Genomic DNA, 23,196 nt, shown 5'->3' with positions numbered 1-23,196 from the left:
CTGTATGACTATTAAGAGAGATGGAGAGGTTTGTCTTCAACCACACCTCACATACAAAATTACATTGCTAAAAAAGCAGTAATCATCCAAATAAAATAAATTTTCATTCTGCAGCAGAGTGTGCATTGATTTTAAACTCCCTGGCAGATTAACACTGTGTGCAGGACTCTTACTCAAAAGTAAGACCTTTCCCTTTCACAGGCAGGTGCACTATCAGTAGAGCACTTGCCTGTAGAAGGAAGGCAAAGGTTCTAGGTTTCTTAACTTGCATGCATTACACTTCATGATTTGGATTGCTCCCTGGACTGTTTATATATGCTTAAGACAACTTTTGCTATGGTCTAGACTTTGGCTCCTGTTAGCAGTTTACTTTGTCAAGAAGACGAAAACATGCTCTTTAATTTCAGTGAAACAGCTGAAAGTAGCCAACAGTGCGGAATGAAACATTTAGTTTCAAATAAATTGACTGCCTCTGTGGAAAGGATCAATAAAAGCCAAAATTTCTTTAGCAAACCAACAAAAACAGCTTCACTGTTCTGCAAGGTGATTAATGTTTGACTGCCAAAATGCTGAAATAAAATAAAATGAGAAAACTAAAATCAATATGATATTTTAGACTTCCATAATTATGTGAATGCATTGTAATTCATTTCATAGCTCCTGGCCAAAGAAATTCATTTTGTTTCCATTTAATGTGAGAGCTGTAAACGAAGAAGAAACCGCAAAATCACCCTGGCAGATTCGGTGTGCCAGAAAAACTTTTCAAGTAGCTAGAAGCAGAAAAAGGTACTGCTCCTATATGAATAAACTGAGCATGTGCATGAGCCCATTCGCAACCACTCACTCGAACCTAACAGTCACACTGATTGGAAGCTGTTTGTTATTATGTTGCATAGTCTTCATCCCCAAGCTTTTGACGCATTTTGCTGTTGGCAGACACTTGTGTGTACACTGTGTTTGTGTTGCTGCTGTTGTTGTTGTTGTTGTTGTAAATGGCACATTTCCTTTGCAATGTTTTATTTTGGTTTTATCCTCTTGTTTATGTTTTATTGCTACAGTATTATTCTGCTGCAGCAGGATGCTGTAAAATCCTTTGTTAGAGCATCAGTTCTTACCAGTCTTAATTACAAAAATTTAACTGAGAACTAAAACAATGAAATATTTCCATAGTCCTAAAAAATTCCTAGGTTTCCCCAGATGAAAAAATTCCAGGATTTCCCAGTTTTCCCAGAGTGTATACATCCTGTATAATATAACTGGCAGAATTTCAAGTCTTGCATGGAACACTTGCTGTGTGAAAATGTTCTGATCACATCACAAGTGCCATGCAGTTTGAGTCTGATGGTGTAGCTGTCAGCTTATGGGCTTCAGACCTGCCAGTTCTCTGTCAGGGTTGGTTCCTTAGCCATTACCAAGGTGAGAACAAAAGTAAAGTATGATTTTTATGGGATGGGACATCTTTAAATCTAAAAACAGTGCTGAGCAATACAGCAGTACAACAGGTCAGCTATTTTAACTATCTGAAATGTGATATCACATACTAACATGACAAAGATACAGGTAAGAAAGTAACAAAATTTGGAAACTACATGTAAAAGCAAACAGGTACTTTAGAAAAAAGACAGAGAAAATAACACGAAGGAAATTTTAGAAAATGATGACCATCCCCACATTACCCTGTGGAGGCGAATCATTAGTCATTTACAAATGACAAGGCAGTAAGATCCAGGCAGTGCAATGGGATTCTTTACACCCACAAATGGCTGTATGAGAGAAGACATTATGACAGAATTTAAAATGTTTAACACGCAAAACAACATTGATGACAAAGAGGAAAACTGAATCAATATCTTGACACAATGAACAGTGGCAGACAATATTACAACATCAGAGATTATAGCCCAGTAGGTTGACGAAGCTGGGGAAGGCCAAGGAAGAGTGAAGGCCTAATACTCAATGCACAAAAGAAGAAGTTGTTTATAATGCATTTAAAATTAGTTGTGACTTTTGACAATTCAGTATGGAGCGAGTGGAGGGGCACATAGTTGCTAGCATGGATGATATCAGCAGGCAAAGGTAATGTCAGGCCTGCTTGGCACATAACCTGTCAGCTGCACGTCTGGTTGATCTGTAATCTTTCTCACACATCCTATAGCTTCATTCGTCAACTTTCTGATTAACTCCCTATCATTTCAAGAAAGGTCATAGTTATTGTGATATTTCAGTATAAGCTAAATTACTGCAAGAAATTCTTAAAGTTTGCAAACAAACATAGGGGTAAATGTGAATGTATGCTTTCCTGGCGTATACAGCTGGGGAAGAGTTCTCGGGCTTCCAGCCGGGTGGCGGTGTCTTCAAACTGCGACGTTTCGACGAGTGACATACTCATCATCTTCTGGTGAAGTGCCGAGACTTTGCGGATGCCAGTCCCTTTATACCTGCGGTGTGCCCCCCACCACCTGGCCGCGTGAGGCTGGGTCCAGAGGAGCCAGCGGGCGAGGTGGAGGGGGAAGCGGGTGCGCGGTTCGTGTCTCCGTCAGAGCATTCTGATCGCGTCTCGTGAGCTGGACGGTTCTTGTTGCATTCCTGGCGTATTGCGGCTAATGCTGGATTCCAGGCCACGCTCAGTTGATAGCCTTCGTCCCTGTTCACAAAATTCTCATGGGCCCGTATTTCTATTGATTCTTTAATGACGCTATCCCAATTGATCCCGGCTCGGCATAGCACCCTGGTGTTTTCGAAGTCAATTTTTTTTTTGTTTGGTTTTAGGGCGCAAAACTGCTATGGTCATTAGCGCCCAGCCCGTGACTTAGGAAACAGTAAAAAACCGAAATTGAAAACCAGCAGCAATGGGACTAAGTCATAAAATTGGAGAAACTAAAAGCAGAAGGAAGGCTTAAAAATCCACTACAGAAAGGGGTTGGTTGTCCCCAAAAAAAGCTTCAAATGACTGACATCATTTCACTGGCACTAATAAACTGGAGAACGCGGTCGGCTGAGCGCGTGTCATCTGCTAAAATCGACGATAGATCAGGAGATAGCTGTAGACGGGAGCGTAACAGATTAAAATAGGGGGCACTCAATTAAAAGGTGTCTTACCGTCCACAGCTGAAAGCAGTGGGGACAGAGTGGGGGAGGATCGCCGCTTAAAAGATGTCGATGGCTAAAAAGACAGTGCCCTATCCGGAGTCTAGTTAAAATTACCTCCTCCCGACGACGCGTTCGGGAGGAAGAGGTCCAAGCACAAGGAAGAGCTTTCACTCCCCCCAATTTATTATGAGGAAGTGTTGACCAATGCGCATGCCATAAATGAACAACACGACGACATAAAACGCTCCGTAGATCGGCGAAAGGAATCGATGGAATAGCTGGCCGAAGAAGAGAGACTGCAGCCTTGGCTGCAATATCGGCCGCCTCATTTCCACAGATACCAACGTGTCCCGGGAGCCAGAGGAACGCCACCAGAGACGCCCCCCAGGTGGAGCAAGCACAGACAGTCCTGAATCCGGTGGACCAGAGGGTGCACAGGGTAAAGAGCTTGGAGACTGAGGAGAGAGCTGAGAGAATCTGAGCAGATTACGTACTGTATCCGCTGATGGCGGCGGATGTAGTGGACAACCTGGAGAACAGCGTAAAGCTCTGCAGTATAAACCAAACACTGGTCGGGAAGCCGAAAGTGATTTGGGGTGTCGCCAACAATATAGGCACTCCCTACACCTAACCACCTAACGATGTTTTCGAGCCGTCGGTGTAAATAAATGTGGCGTCCGTCATTTGTGCACATAGAGCAGCAAAGCCCGACGATAAACAAGTGTAGGGGTACCATCCTTGGGAAATCGACAAAGGTCACGGAGCAGGCAGATCCGGGGACGGAGCCAAGGCGGTGCTGTACCCCAAGTTGTCAAGAAGGTTTTAGGAAAGCGGAAGGAAAGAGAATGGAGCAGTTGACGGAAGCGGACTCCCAGGGGTAGTAGGGAGGAGGAGCGGCCTGCATACCCTACATCAAGGGAGGCGTCGAAAAAAGGTCATGGGCTGGATTAGCAGGCATGGAAGACAGATGGCTAGCATAACGACTCAGAAGGACTGCTCGCCGATTGGACAGCGGAGGTTCAGCAGTCTCAGCATAAAGGCTTTCCACAGGGCTAGTGTAAAAAGCTCCAGACACTAAACGTAATCCACGGTGGTGGATAGAGTCGAGACGCCGAAGAATAGACGGCCGAGCAGAGGAGTTGACTATGCTTCCATAATCCAATTTTGAGCGAACTAAGGCCGGCCGAAGTGGCGTGCGGTTAAAGGCGCTGCAGTCTGGAACCGCAAGACCGCTACGGTCGCAGGTTCGAATCCTGCCTCGGGCATGGATGTTTGTGATGTCCTTAGGTTAGTTAGGTTTAACTAGTTCTAAGTTCCAGGGGACTAATGACCCCAGCAGTTGAGTCCCATAGTGCTCAGAGCCATTTGAACCATTTTTTGAGCAAACTAAGGCGCGATAGAGGCTGAGAAGGACCACTCGGTCCGCTCCCCACGAGGTACCATTCAGGACACGGAGGGTGTTAAGGGAACGCAGACAGCGAGCCGAAAGATAGGATACGTGGGAGGACCAGCACAGTTTTCTGTCAAACATAAGACCCAAGAATTTAGCGACGTCTGAAAATGGAAGGTTGACAGGACCTAGATGCAAGGAGGGCGGAAGAAACTCCTTACGTCGCCAAAAATTAACACAAACGGTCTTACTGGGAGAGAAACGGAAGCCGGTTTCGATGCTCCAAGAGTGGAGGCGATCGAGACATCCTTGAAGACGTCGTTCGAGAAGGCTGGTCCGTTGAGAGCTGTAGTAGATCGCAAAATCGTCCACAAAGAGGGAGCCCGAGACATCAGGAAGGAGACAATCCATAATTCGATTGATGACAATGGCAAACAGTACAACACTCAGCACGGAGCCCTGGGGTACCCCGTTTTCTTGGTGGAAAGTACGAGAGAGAGTAGTGTTCACCCGCACCCTAAATGTGCGCTCTGCCATAAATTTGCGAAGAAAAAGGGGTAGCCGACCACGAAAGCCCCAAGAGAACAGTGTGCGGAGGATGCCTGTCCTCCAACAGGTATCGTATGCTCTCTCCAGATCAAAAAATATTGCTACTGTTTGGCGTTTCCGGAGAAAATTGTTCATGATATAAGTGGAGAGAGCAACAAGATGGTCAACGGCAGAATGATGCTTTCGGAATCCGCATTGGGCAGGTGTTAAAAGACTGCGGGATTCCAGCCACCACGCTAGACAGTAATTCACAATACGCTCCAAAACCTTACAGACACTACTCGTGAGAGAAATGGGGCGATAGCTAGAGGGGAGATGTTTGTCCTTTCCAGGTTTCGGAACGGGAACGACGATAGCTTCCTGCCATCGTCTGGGAAAAGTACTGTTGGTCCAAATTCGACTATAAAGGCGAAGGAGGTAATGCAGACTATGGGTTGATAAATTAGCAACATTTGGACGTGGATACCATCCCGTCCTGGGGCGGAGGAGCGAGAAGAAGAGAGTGCATGTTGGAGTTCCTGCATGGAGAAAACAGTATTATAGCTTTCGCGATTTTGAGAGGAGAAAGCAAGAGGTCGCACTTCCGCTGCACGTTTCTTCGGGAGAAACGCTGGCGGGTAATTGGAAGAGCTCGAAATCTCAGCAAAGTGCTGACCCAATGAGTTAGAAATTGCGACGGGGTCCACTAAGGTATCATGCGCGACAGTGAGCCCAGATATCGGGGAGAAACTAGGCGCGCCTGAGAACCGTCGAAGCCGACTCCAAACTTCCGAGGAGGGAGTGAAGGTGTTAAATGAGCTAATAAAGAATTTCCAGCTTGCCTTCTTGCTATGGCGGATGACGCGACGGCATCGCGCACGGAACTGCTTATAGCGGATACAGTTGGCCAAAGTAGGATGGTGGCGGAAAACGCGGAGAGCACGTCGCCGCTCACGTATTGCATCACGGCATGCCTCGTTCCACCAAGGAACTGGGGGGCGCCGGGGCAATTCGGAGGTGCGTGGTATTGAGTGTTCCGCAGCTGTAAGAATAACGTCGGTAATATGGGTGACCTCATCGTCGACGCTGGGAAAGTGACGGTCATCGAATGTCGCTAGAGACGAAAAAAGTGTCCAATCAGCGTGGGCAAACTTCCAGCGTCGCGGGCGCATGTATGGCAGTTGAGGCTGCAGTCTAAGGACACACGGAAAGTGATCACTCGAGTGTGTATCATCAAGGGCGAACCATTCGATGCGCCGAGCTAGCGGAACAGTACTGACCGCAAGGTCCAAATAAGATAAATTTGTCGTGGAGGCAGATAAAAATGTAGGGACCCCAGTGCTGAGGCAAACTAGATCCGCTTGGTGGAAGACGTCTAGCAATAGTGAGCCATGTGGACAAGGATGTGGAGATCCCCAAAGCAGGTGGTGGGCATTGAAGTCCCCAACCAGCAAATAGGGGGGTGGAAGCTGACCAAGAAGATGAAGGAGATCAGCTCGTGTCATTGGTGTGGATGACGGAATGTATACAGTACAAAGAGAGAACGTGTATCCGGAAAGGGAAAGACGGACGGCGACAGCTTGGAAGGAAGTGTTTAAATGGATTGGGTAATAATGGAGAGTTTCATGGAGAAGAATCATGAGTCCTCCATGTGCTGGAGTGCCTTCAACAGAGGGGAGATCATATCGGACGGACTGAAAATGAGGGAGAACAAAGCGGTCATGGGGACGCAGCTTTGTTTCCTGAAGACAGAAGATGACCGGCGAGTAGGATCGTAAGAGGATCGACAATTCATCCCTATTGGCTCGAATTCCGTGGATTTTCCAGTGGATAATGGACATGGGGTAAACAGAAAATGTAGGAATGTGACCAAAGTTGCTTTCAACTCAAAGACTGCTCGGAGCTAGCGACCGACAGCATGGAATGGCATTCAGCCGAAGGCAGAAGATCCTGATCCATAGGTTGGTCAGGAGCAGCTCCTGCCACCAGCGATCGGCCGGTTGACCGGCCACCAGCAGTGCGCCTCGGCGACACAGAAGACGGCTGAGGGCGATTTCCGCCAGGTGGTGCTGTAGATGGGACACGCCTTGGCGGAGAAGGAGAGGAACTGGGTTTCTTTGTAGCCTTCTTGGAAGTATGATGTTTAGATGAAGGAGGAACCGATGGTTGTGAAGTTGCGGTACGTAAAAACTCTTCACGAGTATGCTCTTTTTTGGAAGTCTTGGTGTCTGACTTTTGGGCTCGAGATTTAGCAGAACCCGATGAAGGGTGAGCCATAGAGTGGGCAGGCGAAAGTGGTGAAGTTGAATGGGCGATCTTTGCGCTGGCTGATCTGACGACCGTGGCACTAAAGTTGAGGTCGCAAGTCTGCGTGGCCACCTCATTTGTTGGCCGAGGAGAAGCAAGGACAGTGCTGTATTTTCCTGTCTGAGGCACGGTGGGCTGTCGACTGGCGAATAATTTTCAAGCAGCAAAGGTTGACACCTTTTCCTTCACCCTTATTTCCTGGATGAGCTTTTCGTCCTTAAAAACGGGGCAATCTTGAGAGGAAGCAGCGTGGTCACCCATACAGTTGATGCAGCGAGGGGATGGAGGTGGACAAGCACCCTCATGGGCATCCTTGCCACACGTAACACATTTGGCCGGATTGGAACAGGACTGGCTGGTGTGATTGAATCGCTGACATCGATAGCAACGCGTAGGATTTGGGACGTAACGGCGAACGTAAATTATCTCACAGCCTGCTTTGATTTTCGATGGGAGTTGAACTTTGTCAAATGTCAAGAAGACAGTGCGGGTTGGAATGATGTTCATGTCAACCCTTTTCGTAACCCTATGAACAGCCGTTACGCCCTGGTCAGACAGGTAGTGCTGAATTTCTTCGTCAGACAATCCATCGAGGGAGCGTGTATAAACGACGCCACGTGAGGAATTTAAGGTACGGTGCGGTTCCACCCGGTCAGGGAAGGTGTGGAGCAGAGAAGTACGCAGCAATTTTTGTGCCTGGAGGGCACTGTGTGTTTCTAACAACAGGGTGCCATTCCGTAATCTGGAACAAGACTTTACAGGACTTGCAATTGCGTCGACACCTTTCTGAATAATGAAAGGGTTGACCGTGGAGAAGTCGTTACCTTCGTCAGACCGAGAAACAACAAGGAACTGTGGCAACGATGGAAGAACTGTCTGTGGCTGAGACTCAGTGAACTTACGTTTGTGAGCAGACATAGTGGAAGGTGAGGAAACCATTGCGGAAGAATCCACCATGATTACCGGCATCTCCGATGGCACGCTCCACCCTTGTGGGGGCCCTCACTGAGGGCACTCCCGCCTTAGGTGATTGTTCACACCTCAGGTCACACCTCCCGACAAACGGACGGAGGGACCAATCGGCACTTTCGGAAGGTATCAGCTCGGGTAATCACCCCTCCCTCGGCCTGGCCGTTACCAGGGGGTACGTACGTGTCCTACCTGTCTACCCGGGGCGGGGAATTACGCGTTACCCCGTCACCGGCTACACATGGAAGTGCGTGGGTCGACCTTCAGACACGCACAGGGAGGAAAAAATAGATAGGGAAAGGAAAGAAGAGGGGGTCTCAAACGCCGCAGCGGAGAAAAGGGCAAAGAGAAGAGGGAAGGAAAAGAGAAGGACAGAGGAAGGACAAGGACTTGCGAGTGTAGAAAGCAAGGAATTTGGAACAGTTTCGAGCGTCCGTCTCCGGACGTAGGCACAAACCATACTCCCAGAGGGGGAGAAAGGGAAGGAAAGAGCCAGAGGTGAGAGTGGGGGAGGGGGGGGGGGCGAAGATGGGGGACGGGAAAGGATGAGGAAAGGGAAGGTATGCAGCCCGGAAAGGAAGGAGGGCCACATTAGCTCGGGTAGTGGTCGTAAGTGCAATGGAGAGCATTATGAACAAGTGGATGGAGTGGCCATGGGATCTCCCCTTGCTCCAAGGATGGCGAATCTTTATATGGAACACTTTGAGGAGGTGGAACTACAAACTGCTCACTGTAAACCCAGGCACTTCTTCCGCTATGTGGATGACACTTTCGTGATTTGGCAGCATGGCAGGCAGGCACTGGAGGAGTTTATGGACCACCTAAACGGCATACATAAAAATATCACCTTCACGATGGAAGTAGAAGAGAATGGCTGTATTCCATTTCTGGACATACTGATCAGGAAGAAAGCAGATGGTACGCTGGGCCATTCAGTATATAGAAAAAAGACGCACACAGACCTGTACCTCCATGCAACCAGCTGCCACCATCCGGCGCAACGGCAGTCAGTACTGACCACCTTGCTGCATAGGGCGCACGTCATTTGTGACAAAGAAAGCCTCTCAGACGAATTACACCACCTAGGAGAGGTATTTTGGAAAAACGGGTACAGTGAAACACAGATTGGCAGGGCCTTCAAGAGGAGACAGACTGACAAATTTCAGGAAGAGGAAGAGGAAGTTAACAAGAGACTCGCCTTTCTTCCATATTTGGGGCCCACATCAGCCAAAATCGGGAGGCTATTAAGAAAATCTAACATAAATACTGTATTCTGACCACCGCCGAAGACGAAAGAGCTGCTGGGCTCAGCTAAAGACCCACTCAAACTAAACACACCTGGTATATACAACATTGCCTGCGAATGTGGTGTGAAGTACATTGGTCAAACGCAGCGCTGCATCTCTAAAAGGTGCGAGGAACACATCAGGCATGTTAGACTTGGACAGATAGAGAAATCTGCTATAGCTGAACATAGCAGCAAAGAAAACCACACCTTTGACTTCGAAAACACCAGGGTGCTATGCCGAGCCGGGAGCTATTCGGATAGCGACATTAAAGAATCAATAGAAATACGCGCCCACGAGAATCTTGTGAACAGGGATGAAGGCTATCAACTGAGCGCGGGCTGGAATCCAGCATTAGCCGCAATACGCCAGGAACGCAACAAGAACCGTCCAGCTCACGAGACGCGATCAGAATGCTCTGACGGAGACACGAACGGCGCACCCGCTTCCCCCTCCACCTCGCCCGCCGGCTCCTCTGGACCCAGCCTCCCGCCGTCAGGTGGTGGGGGGCACACCGCAGGTATAAAGGGACCGGCATCCGCAAAGTCTCGGCACTTCGCCAGAAGATGATGAGTATGTCACTCGTCGAAACGTCGCAGTTTGAAGACACCGCCACCCGGCTGGAAGCTTGAGAACTCTTCGCCAAACATAGGGGTACTATGAATTTGCATTTGATTTGTGTTAGGTCATATTATGCTGCATATGAAATTTAGATAACATATTGAATTATTCTTTAAACCTCTGAGAAATTGCCATTTATCTCCAATGTCAAGTAAATGGAATGTTAGTAAAGGTCTCCATCACCAACGCACATGCCAGTAAAAAAGCCAGAATGAAATATTCATAAATCCCTCATATCTCATAAATGGTCTCCCCCTCAGGAGACACCACCTTAATGAAACACCATCCATGTGGGCGAGGGGGTTTGTGTGATCCAATGAAGTGGAGGCCTATACCAGCAGTAGTGTAACTACAAGCAGGGCCTCCCAAGCTGGACAGATCTCCATAGATGATCCAGATGAAGTGTGTCTCACAATGTCCCGCCTAGTGTCCTGCTCTATTCTATCGTGGCCCATCCTATACTCTCGCTTCCTTTCCTTTTCCTCCCTGTGATTGTGTGGCAGCAGGCACAGCCCCCTAATGTGGACAGCAAAAGATCCTTGGAAACCATGACAACATTGATGCACATAGGCCTTACTGCAAAGGGATGGACAGCATTCTTTAGTTGTGCTGAAGACAAGCTATCTAGGGGGTAATGTCCTGAAATAAAACCTTGGCAGGTGTCCAGGCCATGAGGTGGCAGCCCCACCTGGACACTCAGGTGCTGTGGGCTGATAACCCACACCACCAAAAAACACGCATCACAGAAACTAACAGGAGAAACAGCCGGATGGATCTTAAGGATATGACCTTTGGCTGAAAAGGAAAACCCGTATTGGTTTTTGGAATGTAAGGATGTTGAGAGAGGCAGGGAGGCTAAGAGAGGTTGAAAACCAGGTGGAGAACTACCGACTAGATATATTGGGACTAAGTGAAATAAGGTGGCCAGAATCTGGGGAATTACAAACACAAATTGGTGGACTGCTGCTGTACGCGGGTCAGACAGGTGAGGACGTGATGTGTAGGAATGGTGTAGGGCTCTTACTGTCTAAAAGCAGCAAGAAGAGCTTACTGGAGTGGAAACCACTCTCAGAACGGATAATAACCGCATGCTTTAAAACAAATGTGTGATATGTCACTGTAATTCAATGCTAGACACCTAATAAAATAGCTAAAGGAGAATTAAAAGATGCAATTTATACAGAGCTTAATGGAGTCCTTAGACAAACAAATTCTAGGGGCCTAAAAATTTTAATGGGTGACTTGAACACAAAAGCTGGTTCAGAAAATGAAGGGCTTGAACATATCATGGGTGTGTACGGTGCTGGGATAAGGAATGTAAATGGTGAACTGCTGATAGACACATGCACTGAACATGACCAAGTCATTGGAGGCACAGTGTTTCCACATTGTCACTGCCATAAGAAAACGTGAGCTTCTTCAGACCATGTTACTGAAAATCAAATAGACCACATAGTCATAAGCTGCAAGTTCCAACACTCTCCGTTAGATGTCAGAAACAGAAGAGGAGCGGACGTTGGAAGTGACCACCACCTAGTTTTGGCAGAATTCAGACTGAAAAAAGAGGCAAACAGAACCAAGCTCAGTCACAGGAGCAAGAAAACAGATCTAGCAAGGCTAAAAGACCAACAGATCAAAGAAACATTTGCCCTTGAACTACAAAACAGATTCCAGATCCTCTCTGAAGAAAACTTTATGGAAGAGGGAATTGAAACATGTTGGGGAAACAAATCAAAGACAGTTATTTAGATGTGATAGAAAAAATCATAGGATGTAAGGCACATCAATGGAAGGAATGGACCTCCAATGCTACATCAGATGAGATCAGCCACCAGAAAGAACTAAAACTTAAGTTAAATCTTTGTCTGACAAGAGTGCAAAAGAGCGAAGCGCATAAAGAATACACAGAGAGATAAAAGGAAATGGAAAGATGAGCAACCAAAATTAGTAGAAGAGGCAGCAAAACAAGGAAATATTAAAGGGTTCTACAATACAACCAAATGGTTGTCAATGAAGAACTTCAGACATGAAGGACCAGTTAAGAACAAGGATGGGGTGATGCCTACCACTCAACAGGCACAGCTACAGAGATGGGAGGAGCACCTCAAGGAACTGTTAAATTTTGAAGACAACCAAGATGAACAGGTAAGAGATGTTCCAGAGTAAGTCGAAGAAGATCAAGATATAAATTTGCAGTGTCCCAAAATGAACAAAATTAGGGTTGCTTTGAAAACCATAAAGAATAAAAAGGCTCCAGGCCTAGACAACATAGCACCAGAGCTCTTAAAAGCTGATATTGAACGTACTGTTAAGATGCTCTATCCCTTGATGAAGCATATTTGGTTTGAAGAGAAATCTCCAAAGGAGTGGAAAAATGGTTTGGTCATAAAGCTCCCAAGAAAGGGAAATTTGTCAGACTGTAGCAACTGGCAAGGTATTACATTGTTGTCAGTGCCAGTAACATCATCACCAGAATTATTTTAAACAGAATTAAAGAGTGTCTTGAAAAGTGACTGCGTAAAGAACAGCCCAGTTTTAGGGCACAACACAGTTGTATTGATCTTATTAACACTCTTAGGATAATTTTAAAGCAAAGCTAAGAATTCCAAGCAACCATGTACCTGGCATTCCTTGATTTTCAAAAGGCATTCGATTCCATGAAACACAAAGTGCTCTGGCAGGTGTTGCAGAAGTATGGGATACCACAGAAGATCTTAAACATCATAAAAGATCTATATGATGGTTACAAACATTGCATACTCCACAAGGGAAATGTGACAGAGCCCATGAAAGTAATAACTGGAGTCCGGCAGGGTTGCATTTTATCACCAACACTTTTTCTACTTGTTCTAGACTCAGTTATGTGAAGAGTCACAGCAGGCAGGAGACGAGAAATCCAGTGGGAGATCCATGAATGTCTAGATAATTTGGATTTTGCAGACAACATAGTTTCACTAGCCTAGCTGACGGATATGCAAGCTACATTAAACTTGCTGAAAGAAGAAGCAGAGACTGCTGGCCTCAAGACAAATACAGGCAAAACAAAGGAAATGAGAGTAAATTCAGGGAACATCGGAGGTGCCACTGTTAATAGAGGAGCAGTGGGTGGAGACTGTCAACTCATTCCTGTATCTTGATTGTATAGTGATGGAATATGGTGGAGCTGGAGATGACATGAAAAACCGCATTAAAAAGGCAAATACATACAATTGTATCCAATACAGAAAAACAGAAATATCACGTACAAAACAAAAATCTATATTTTTAATACAAATGAGAAGGCTGTCCTTGTGTATGCCAGTGAAAGCAGGAAAATGGATAAGCTTAATAAATAGATGTGTCTGACACATCATGAATATCTGGTGGCCAGAAAAAATATGTAATGAGGAGCTCTGGCGAATAACAAACCGAATACCTATAGAAGACCAGATGCGAGAAAGTGATGTTGGTTGGGGCACACCTTGAGATGGAACCATCGAGAAAAAAGCATTGGAATGGAATCCCCAGGGAACAAGGAAGAGAGGAAGACCTAAGGGCACATGGAAGAGGACAATGGAAGAGGAAGCAAAAAGAGTTTGCAAAACCTGGGCAAAATTGAGGCAAATGGCCAAATACAGAGACAGATGGCGAGTTCTCCTGGATGCCCTATGCCCCCACAGGGGCCAAAAGAATTAAATCAAGTCATTCATAAATGGTCTGAGATATTAAAACAAGCTTGGGAAATGATAGCATGCAAAGAGGAGAGTATTTTACCATATGGTTAATATCTGAAATTGCCATATATACTGACATAAGTGAAGAAGCTGCACATTTACTTTTATACTGAGAACTGGCTTTCTTATAACTACTGATATGTCTCGCCCTCAGTTGCTTGGTTAATAACACACCGTTTTAGGATTCTGTTACCATTTCAATTGCCTTACAATGTTAGTGAGATGTGTATCTGTAAACTATACTGTGTTTAGGCAAAATAAGCAGATGTTAACGCAGTAACAAGAGAAGTACCATATTTCTCAAAACTCATCACGGTCCATGAATCCAGCTCTCCTCAACTACATTCTTGATATGCCTGATAACGTGAGACCAGTCCAATATAACATTTGCAGTGATCTCTCTTGTCAACATTTCAACATCACCGAGTATAAATTTCTTGTTGTTTTTTGGCCACATTACTTTTCACCTACGACCATATATTCCCAGCCGGATTTAAATGAGCATAATATGGAGAAAGCCTGATTAAACAATGCCCAAACATTAGCCAGTTCACTGACCTGTTAGCATGGAGTTTCTGGCTAGTACAGTACTGAAAGTTCCATTAAGTCTACCTTACACAAGATGTGTCCAACTTTATCCACTCGAATATTTCTTTGTACCCTGAGAAAAATAGCTGCTTTCCTCTGCTGTATTGCTGGGACTTTACCCATCCCAACTGAATGGTATTGTGCATTGTCCATTAATACTGTCGAATTTGGAGGAAAATTTTGCAGCAGAACACTTCACAGATGGTGAATGAGTTCTTGGGTGATCACTTTTACTGTGAATCTCATGTTCAGACATGCTGCAATGTTATTATTAATGCAATGGCAGCACGGAACACTTGTTTACAATACCTGACAGCTGTAAAACACTTCACTGCCAGAAATTATCAATTTACAATGAGAGGAAATAAATGTAGGTGCCTCTGATGCGTGACACCACATGGTACTGTTTACCCATGGTGTGGCACCATGGGCACTTTACCAGCCGAACAGCTTACCATTGGTGCTACCTAGGCAATGGCACACAGTGACCCAAACATCAAAAGTTGCAACTGTTTTTAAATGCACTATAGTGTAAACTGTGTATGATCCAAATAACATTGGCTTTAGGGACCAACTGAATGAGGCATTGCAGTTGTTAAGAACTCATATTCTGGAGGATGGAGTTTGCTCCATCTGTCAATCTTTCTTTAGGTTTCCCTAATGGAGGAAATGATAAATGTAGAAATGAAAAAAAGAGTAAAAATATTTAATGAAGGAAAACACAGAAACGAAAAAAGAATAAAGTAAATTTAATGAAGGCAAACAGAATTGCTCCGCAATTTAAGTAAATACCTTGATAACAAGGATAATGAAACAAATTGAAGTACATGACACTGCAAGGGTTTATTAAAATGTAGAAGAGGGGACAAAGAAAAGAAGCCTACAATGGCGCAGTAATTTTAATGGTAGATAATACTTAGGTGTAAAATATGAAAACTGCCACATTGTTGTAAAAGTGGGTATTATATAGCATCATGTTGATTCAGATGGTGATGTGAATGATAAGAGTGTTGAGAAGGGTCAAGATTCACTTTGGATTTCCGGACATAATGGAGTATTTTCAAGCAAAAGCATTCATATCTTGAATCGTACTTTGTCATCATTTTCACAGTATATGATGAATTCTCATTCTTGCTCTGCCCACTAATCAAACCTCCCATGAGAATGACAACTGATTCAGTCAAAGAAGTATCTGTGGATAGTTTACTCATCAAGGCAACTGGTCAAATACGTAGGAAATCACTGTTCAGGTCCAGGGCATTGCAGCAACTATCATGCATCATTTTATTTAGACATCAACACAATGACGCGTAGTTCTCATTTTTGTTTGTATATACAAGAGTGTGCTAAAAAGTAATGCCTCCAACTTTTTAATTCTGTTTGCAGTATCGGTCGAGATACTACATGTCACATATATTACTCGACTGAGTAATGTGCACAGGTTTTTTCACTCTGCTGACCCAAATTGGAACCATCTGCTGCTAGAGGGCTCTGGATTGTAGCATGTAACATGAACAAGTGTAGCTTAACTAAGTTGGTGCGTGAGGAGCAGCGTACTGTGATCAAGTTTCAAATTCAAAGAGTCTGACCATACATGCACCACCCTGTCCTTCAGCATAACAATGCCAGACAAGACATGCGGGTTGCAATGTCTGCAACAATCCGACAGCTTAGGTTCACTGTCATCAATTATCTTCCATACACTCCTGACTTGGCCGCCTCCAGTTTTCATCTGTTTCCAAATCTAAAGAATACCTTCGAGGACTTCCATTAGATAGTGACTGAAGCAGTGAAAGCAGAGGTGAGGTTGTGGCTCTGTCAACAAAGTCAGTGTCAGTATCAATGAACTGGTCTCTCAGCAAGAGAAATGTGTTTATTGTGTGTGTGTGACTACATTGAGAAATAAATACGTCAACATGAGGAATAAAGACATAAAAAATTAACAAAGCTTGTTTTATTTGAAAAGCTTTAACAGTTTCTGCATAAAAAATGTGGAGGCATTACTTTTTACCATGTCCTTGTACAAGACAATAATTCTACTAATGTAGATATTAAAACTATTGTTCCTGTACAAAGACAATACGTCAACCTATATAGAGCAATGCCTAAAAAATAGTATATTTAGGCTTTTGTGCCACATTTGACAATAGTGGGCAAATTATGATATTGTGAGTCAGTCATAATTACTAGCATATCTGAACAAACCTTGACAATAATGCTCAGCTATATTGCTTACCTCTTCATTTACATTCCCCACAACTGTAAATAACAAATCAGTGATTAATTCCATTCCGTCAAAAAAATTCTAGAATTACCTCTTGATTCCCAGTCTCCTGTGGTTCTTCCTTTATTTTCACACTACAGGGGTATACCTGGACCTGTGGTGAGAGTAACACAAAGCAAAATGAGTACATTTAAAAAGTCATGATCTCCACACACTGTTAGCAACTTTCACAACTTCTATGCCACAATTAAAGTACTTTTCATGAATAATTAACACCACATAATTTAGCAACAACTATTATTTTATTGCCAGTTCTCAGTGTATGTTCTTTCGTGCGACAGTAATTCTGGTTGATGCAAAACTGATTTGTTTTATTTCAATTAGAGAGAAAATAAAATTATGTGAATGACAACATTATTTTCTAGATATTACTCACTACAGAACTATTCTAAAAATAAATTCCCACTGATTGAGGAAATACCCACAGCTTTTTCATACAGCACTGAGTTATTGAAAAACACTCTTGTACAATGGAAGTAGTGTAAAAGATAAATGTCATGTGTATATTGGTTTCTGTAGTTACTCCAAATAGGAGTGGCAAAAGATCATCATCACAGAAATTGTAGGTTTTATTGCATCACAAATTATTCAACTTGCTCATGATTCGCTACCTACAGCAGACACAATACCATTTAAAGAATAAAAATGTGCAAGATATTCCTCGAGTTTTCACATCAATGAAGAGAAGTTAAATATAATGAAGAGAAGTGAAATATAATCAAGGTGAAAAGGTAGAAAGCTGGACAACACACATCTCTGTACTGTTGTTCTTAAGCCAGGCTTACAATAAATGTGAAGTCTAGCTTCACTCAATGCAGACTGTCTGCTATGCTGTCAACAAACACACACAATCTGCCAACACAATTTTTGCAAATCCAATCTATGGAGCATGTTCTTGCATTTGTATCATTACCAATTCTGCAGAAACATTCAAGATGAGGGAGGCAAAGGAAGCAACAAATATTTTATAGTGGAACAAAAAGTTTGGGTCAAACTTTAAGTTACATTATTTACAACAAAAATTCCTTAATATTTCTGTAACATCCTTGCAATTTAACAAATATCATTTATCATGAAGTGATGTATATAGAAGAGGTAGTTACAAAAAAAAAAAAAAAAGAAAAGAAAAGAAAGAGAGAGAGAGAGAGAAAGAAAGAAAAAAACCACATCAATACTGAATGTACAATCTCTTAGTTTTGCCACAACTTTGCTCCCATCACATACATACACACTGGAATATATCAGGGTGCATGTACACTGTGTTCTAAAAATTAATTAATGTGAACTAAAGACACAAATCACAATTTTCTGCCATGAGTCTTATTGACACTTGGTTTACATATTCAGAGACAAGTGCTAATGCAAACAAAATATTATATGAAACTAACTTCTTAAACCAGTGTTCACAGTAAATGTCTCTTCAAACTTCTTTCAAGGTAACTATGAGAACTTGACTGATAACTGGTAGACCGATTATGTCATTAACACAGCAGAAATACAACCCTTAAGAAATTATCAACAGATAACTTCACTAACCACTTGCAACTATCAGAAAAATTAAAACTGAATAACTATCAGAGTTTGAGTGTGATTAACACCTTCAGATGTATTGAAAACCTGAAAATACTGGACTACGGTAGGAAAGCAAGGGTTTTCATCAATGGCATAAATGTAGCTATGGAAAAAGATTGTTATAAAAACTTCATTGGGTTTCCCAACCCACAATTAGACTTTCACCTCCCTACTTAACCTAGGCCTTAGGCTATGCTGCAACTCTATAACCACAACAGGTATAGAATAGCACTCAATGCAAATTCATTGCTTTCCTCAAGTGATCATCATCTGCACTAGCCCTATACAGGTATAGCAAAAAGACAATCTATGACACCACTCAAGTAGTGACATAAACAAGGAAATATGGAAGCGTCCGATCCCGCCCGTCTGCTTTGACCCATGACGTCACAAATATGGCGAAAACAAAAACAAACACACACACACACTTTCCACAAGAAGCCTAATGACACTAACGGGACAAGCGCTGGAAATGGGGTGTTTTGGGTGGGGGGCAAACTAAATATAAACAAATTAATGATATGATTATAATAGAGGGAAACATTCCACGTAGGAAAAATATATCTAAAAACAAAGATGATGTGACTTACCAAATGAAAGTGCTGGCAGGTCGACAGACAAACAAACAAACCCAAACATACACACAAAATTCAAGCTTTCGCAACAAACTGTTGCCTCATCAGGAAAGAGGGGAAGGAGAGGGAAAGACGAAGGATGTGGGTTTTAAGGGAGAGGGTAAGGAGTCATTCCAATACCGGGAGTGGAAAGACTTACCTTAGGGGGAAAAAAGGACAGGTATACACTCGCATACATACACATATCCATCCACACATATACAGACACAAGCTGTCTGCTTGTGTCTGTATATGTGTGGATGGATATGTGTATGTATGCGAGTGTATACCTGTCCTTTTTTCCCCTAAGGTAAGTCTTTCCGCTCCCGGGATTGGACTGACTCCTTACCCTCTCCCTTAAAACCCTCGTCTTTCATTCTCCTTCCCCTCTTTCCTGATGAGGCAACAGTTTGTTGCGAAAGCTTGAATTTTGTGTGTATGTTTGTGTTTGTTTGTTTGTTTGTCTGTCGACCTGCCAGCACTTTCATTTGGTAAGTCAGATCATCTTTGTTTTTAGATATAAATATAAACAAATTTAGACGCCTTGCGTAGCTACAATGTGTAAGTGAAGACAGCCATGCATGAATACCCACCCACCTCCCCAGGGGTCGTAATCCCTGCAACCCATAGAAGATAAAGATGCTTCAGTAGCTGATTAGTGATTTTTGTCTTTTGTTTTAAAAAAATCTCACGGGATAGAACGAACAGATCAGAAAGATAAATATAATAAACTAAAACAGAAATTGGAGGAAACACATAATTAAAATAAGTAATAAGTGTTTTTAAATTAAAAAAATATATATATATATATCTCACGAGATAGAACGAACGGATCAGAAAAGTAAATAAAAAAAGATAAAACAGAACTGGAGACAGCCACACTCAAACCAAACTCCGCGCCGTCATGACGTCACACACGACAACACCCTTACGTCACAGATCAAAGCAGACGCGTGGGATCGGATGCTTCTGTCGACCCCATAAACAAAACAGTCTACAACAGTAACATACAAACACAAGATCCAAGGTGCCATCTAAGTAACTTATGATACACTTTTAAAAAATTACACTTATAGCTCATACTGATCACTAGTAAGTTCACAGTAAGTTAGTGCACTAGGTGATGGCAATGTGGTCACTTGCTGAAATATTGTGCTCATTGGAAATGACATCCAGCCAATGACTATTTTTATCATAATAGTTCAATTTTATGTAAATATATTATAACTGCCAATAAGCAGCGCATTACAAATTTGTCTAAATTTACAAAAATTAAATTCAAACCCTCCCCTGCATCATTTGTGAATTTTAACACACATTATAATCTATGCATAGTGCTGTAAATGTTGAGTGTAAACTTAAAAACTCACTGGAGATTTTATTGCACTTAATTCCTCATATATTCAGCAAAATGGCATGAATTCTGTTTATTCACACAACATACTGCACACTGAAATTAATGAAACAACAGTAAAAAAAGTACTAAGAAACTACTTACAATGGAACCTGGTGAACCTGGTATCTCACTTGTTTCCTCTTTTAACCAAATAATTTTTTCATGGTCCATTACTGCAGTCAGGCTGTAGGAAAGACAAGGAACCAGATAATAAAAGTCACATTCAATTTCCATTGTTAATGTGAGATACAGCTGAAAGGCAGTATTTTCAGTCCATTACTGGGTGCAGCAGATGAACCACTAAACTATAAATAAATTAAAACTAGGTGAAGAAAAGAGTCTAATGTCAAGAACTGATTTACAATTCTCTCATAATGAAGTGTCATAATATATAACCTCAAAATGATAGAAAGTCATGCTTTGCAAAATCCATCCCACAGAAAAAAATGCTAGACTGACTGATACTGTTTGTGTCTGTCATTGGTTTAAGGTATACTCTACTACTGTGAGCAATATTTGAATTGTGTCTTGCTTTTTCCCAGAGGAACTCTAACTAGGCGTACAGCATTATGAGCAATCAAAGCAACTAATGAATGGAAAGGATATTTTCTACAGAAAATAAGTAACTTACATCAACCACAATTTAAATTTGAAGAAAGATAAGTTGAAATAAAGCCTTCCATCTTTGGGATTTAGTTTGGGAATACCCTAATGCAAATGATTATCCAAATGTGTTATAATCCTGTTCCCATCAATGTAAAATGGAATTTGCGGGTCTTAATCATGTATGTGGCACTTTCAGTACTTAATCTCTAAACTCAGACATTACTCTGCAGTTTGTCTTCAGTTACTCAGTATCATCTTGATGTGTATAAAATTAAAACCTAACTATAAGAGGTGTTCAGCAGCCTACAAACCATCATTTTGTCATTTGTTTAATGTGTGTTTTTGACACAATTGCTCCTTTAAGGCTTTCCTTGTACAAGGCATTACTGAATACCCACAGTAGAGCAAATATTGCCATGCAGATATTTTTTTTATCTATCCACTAAAGAAAACCACACATACTGTATTTTATACGAACTGTCGAAAATTTTTTTAAATGTCGTCTATTTTTAATATTGGTTAACTTTCTATTGCTAAACATATTTACTGGCTCTTCACCCTCTTAGCTGCAGACCCATGGTGAATGTTCTGTTACAGTCTGATGATGTGTAATGTTCTTTGTCAGTGAGAATTGCACTTACATAGTAGCTTTTTCCACACCACCTAATTTCTTTCTACATCTATTTGCAACACAGCAGTATTACCCTTATACTAAACCACATTCATATACGCATGTTAACACAAACTGTTGTTGATGTAAGATTTCCAGGTCTGTGCAGCAGATCAAATAATAGGATACTAAAATGATTCTAAATAGCCACAACAAATTAATACATCCAACATCATCTTTTATCTGCAGATACCGGTACCCAATTCCTGAAAAGAGGTAGTAACTATGTGCACTAAAGAACTGACGAATACTGTAAAGTTACTCACGCTATTATCGGGAGGAGCATCGCATTACATCATAGCAAACGCTATTCTTATTCCTCGTCGTTCCTTCACAACAAATATTACATAACAACAGTGATACTGATTAAGATAACGAAATAGTGAAAGTGAGCACTTCGCTGTCTTCGGTCGTCCTTCCCTCAATAATTATAAATGACTAGCACCACAGCAATTATAAATGACTAGCACTTTCACTGGAGATCACAATATGTAAAAACTATTGAAAAAATGTCGAAAATACAAATCGTCTCTTTTGCAAAGTTACAGAGTATACATGTAGAGATTTTATCGGATGGGACAAAAAAACATGTACTTCACAAGACGCTACAGGCTACAAACGGCACATGAACTTTTCGTAATTAATGAACAGTATACGTAGAGTACTTAGTGCGCTCCAAAATACTGGTGGAAAAATTATTGGTCTCTGACTATTGAGAAAAATTACAAGCTCATGGAAAACAAGCTGTTTGTTTTGAAAAACATAACCTAAAACAAGTACACACCAAATTCGCACGCAAGCCCAGACCATAAACAAATCCAGCAACGATAATTTAATCATGGCCGTTTGTATACACAACAAAGTAAATTTCAAATGTGCCGCAAAAGCCATTAAATTAATGCAATATTGAAACTATTGCCAGAGCATCGTAACAAAAAACATGTAAAATGCTTCGTGTTATCCATGCAGTTATAAGAATAATAAAAATGTGATCCAATGAAACAACAAGTTTACTGTTACCTCTGCTTATCTATCTCCACGGTGTTCATTTTTTTAGTGCGACACACAGTCTAACATTAACAGTCGCGACACTCACTGCTGTTAAAGTTGTTACCGTTTGACAGCTGGAGCGACACTAGCGCTCCAAACGGCGAAAAAGATGCGTCGGCAGCACTTTTGTTATGCATCCCTTTCCTACGTGATTGACGAAATATTTGATTTTTTTTTTTCTTTTTGCCTACCAGAGTTTGTGTAATATCGGAAGACAACGATGTTTCTAAAAATGATTCTAACATAAGCGCAAGTAGGGATAAAAATCATGAACCAGGGGCAAGTTACGATACATTTGTGAAGAAACACTTGTAACTGTGGATAGAGCTGCAGCTTATCACATGGATATCAACCGAATACAAACACATAGATTCAGAACTGGTCCAAGTTCTTGTCAGCCTTCTGTCGCCTTACCGGAACTAAACCCTCCCCCTACTATCCTCTTATCCATGATGATCACCCCTTCCCTGACACCCTTAGTAAGGCCAATCACTTTGCATCCTACCTCTCCG

The 23,196-nt window shown here is 42.5% G+C and overlaps 1 protein-coding gene across 2 annotated transcripts in view; it reads right to left on the bottom strand.

Moving 5' to 3' along the window:
* Positions 1 to 22,750, bottom strand: part of LOC126426969 (uncharacterized) — a 101,732-nt gene extending 78,982 nt beyond the window's left edge. For both annotated transcript variants that reach the window (XM_050089116.1, XM_050089117.1), the window contains exons 1-3: positions 22,655 to 22,750; positions 20,461 to 20,542; positions 16,808 to 16,870 (exon numbers count right to left, since the gene is read on the bottom strand). In XM_050089116.1, the coding sequence (XP_049945073.1) occupies positions 16,808 to 16,870; positions 20,461 to 20,542; positions 22,655 to 22,683 (174 nt within the window). In that variant the 5' untranslated portion in view covers positions 22,684 to 22,750. The remainder of the gene's footprint in view (positions 1 to 16,807; positions 16,871 to 20,460; positions 20,543 to 22,654) is intronic.
* Between the last annotated feature and the right edge of the window lie 446 nt (positions 22,751 to 23,196).

This window comes from Schistocerca serialis, chromosome 11 (assembly GCF_023864345.2).
Source record: "Schistocerca serialis cubense isolate TAMUIC-IGC-003099 chromosome 11, iqSchSeri2.2, whole genome shotgun sequence".
NCBI classification, from domain to species: domain Eukaryota; kingdom Metazoa; phylum Arthropoda; class Insecta; order Orthoptera; family Acrididae; genus Schistocerca; species Schistocerca serialis.
This window is presented reverse-complemented; position numbering and strand designations above follow the sequence as displayed.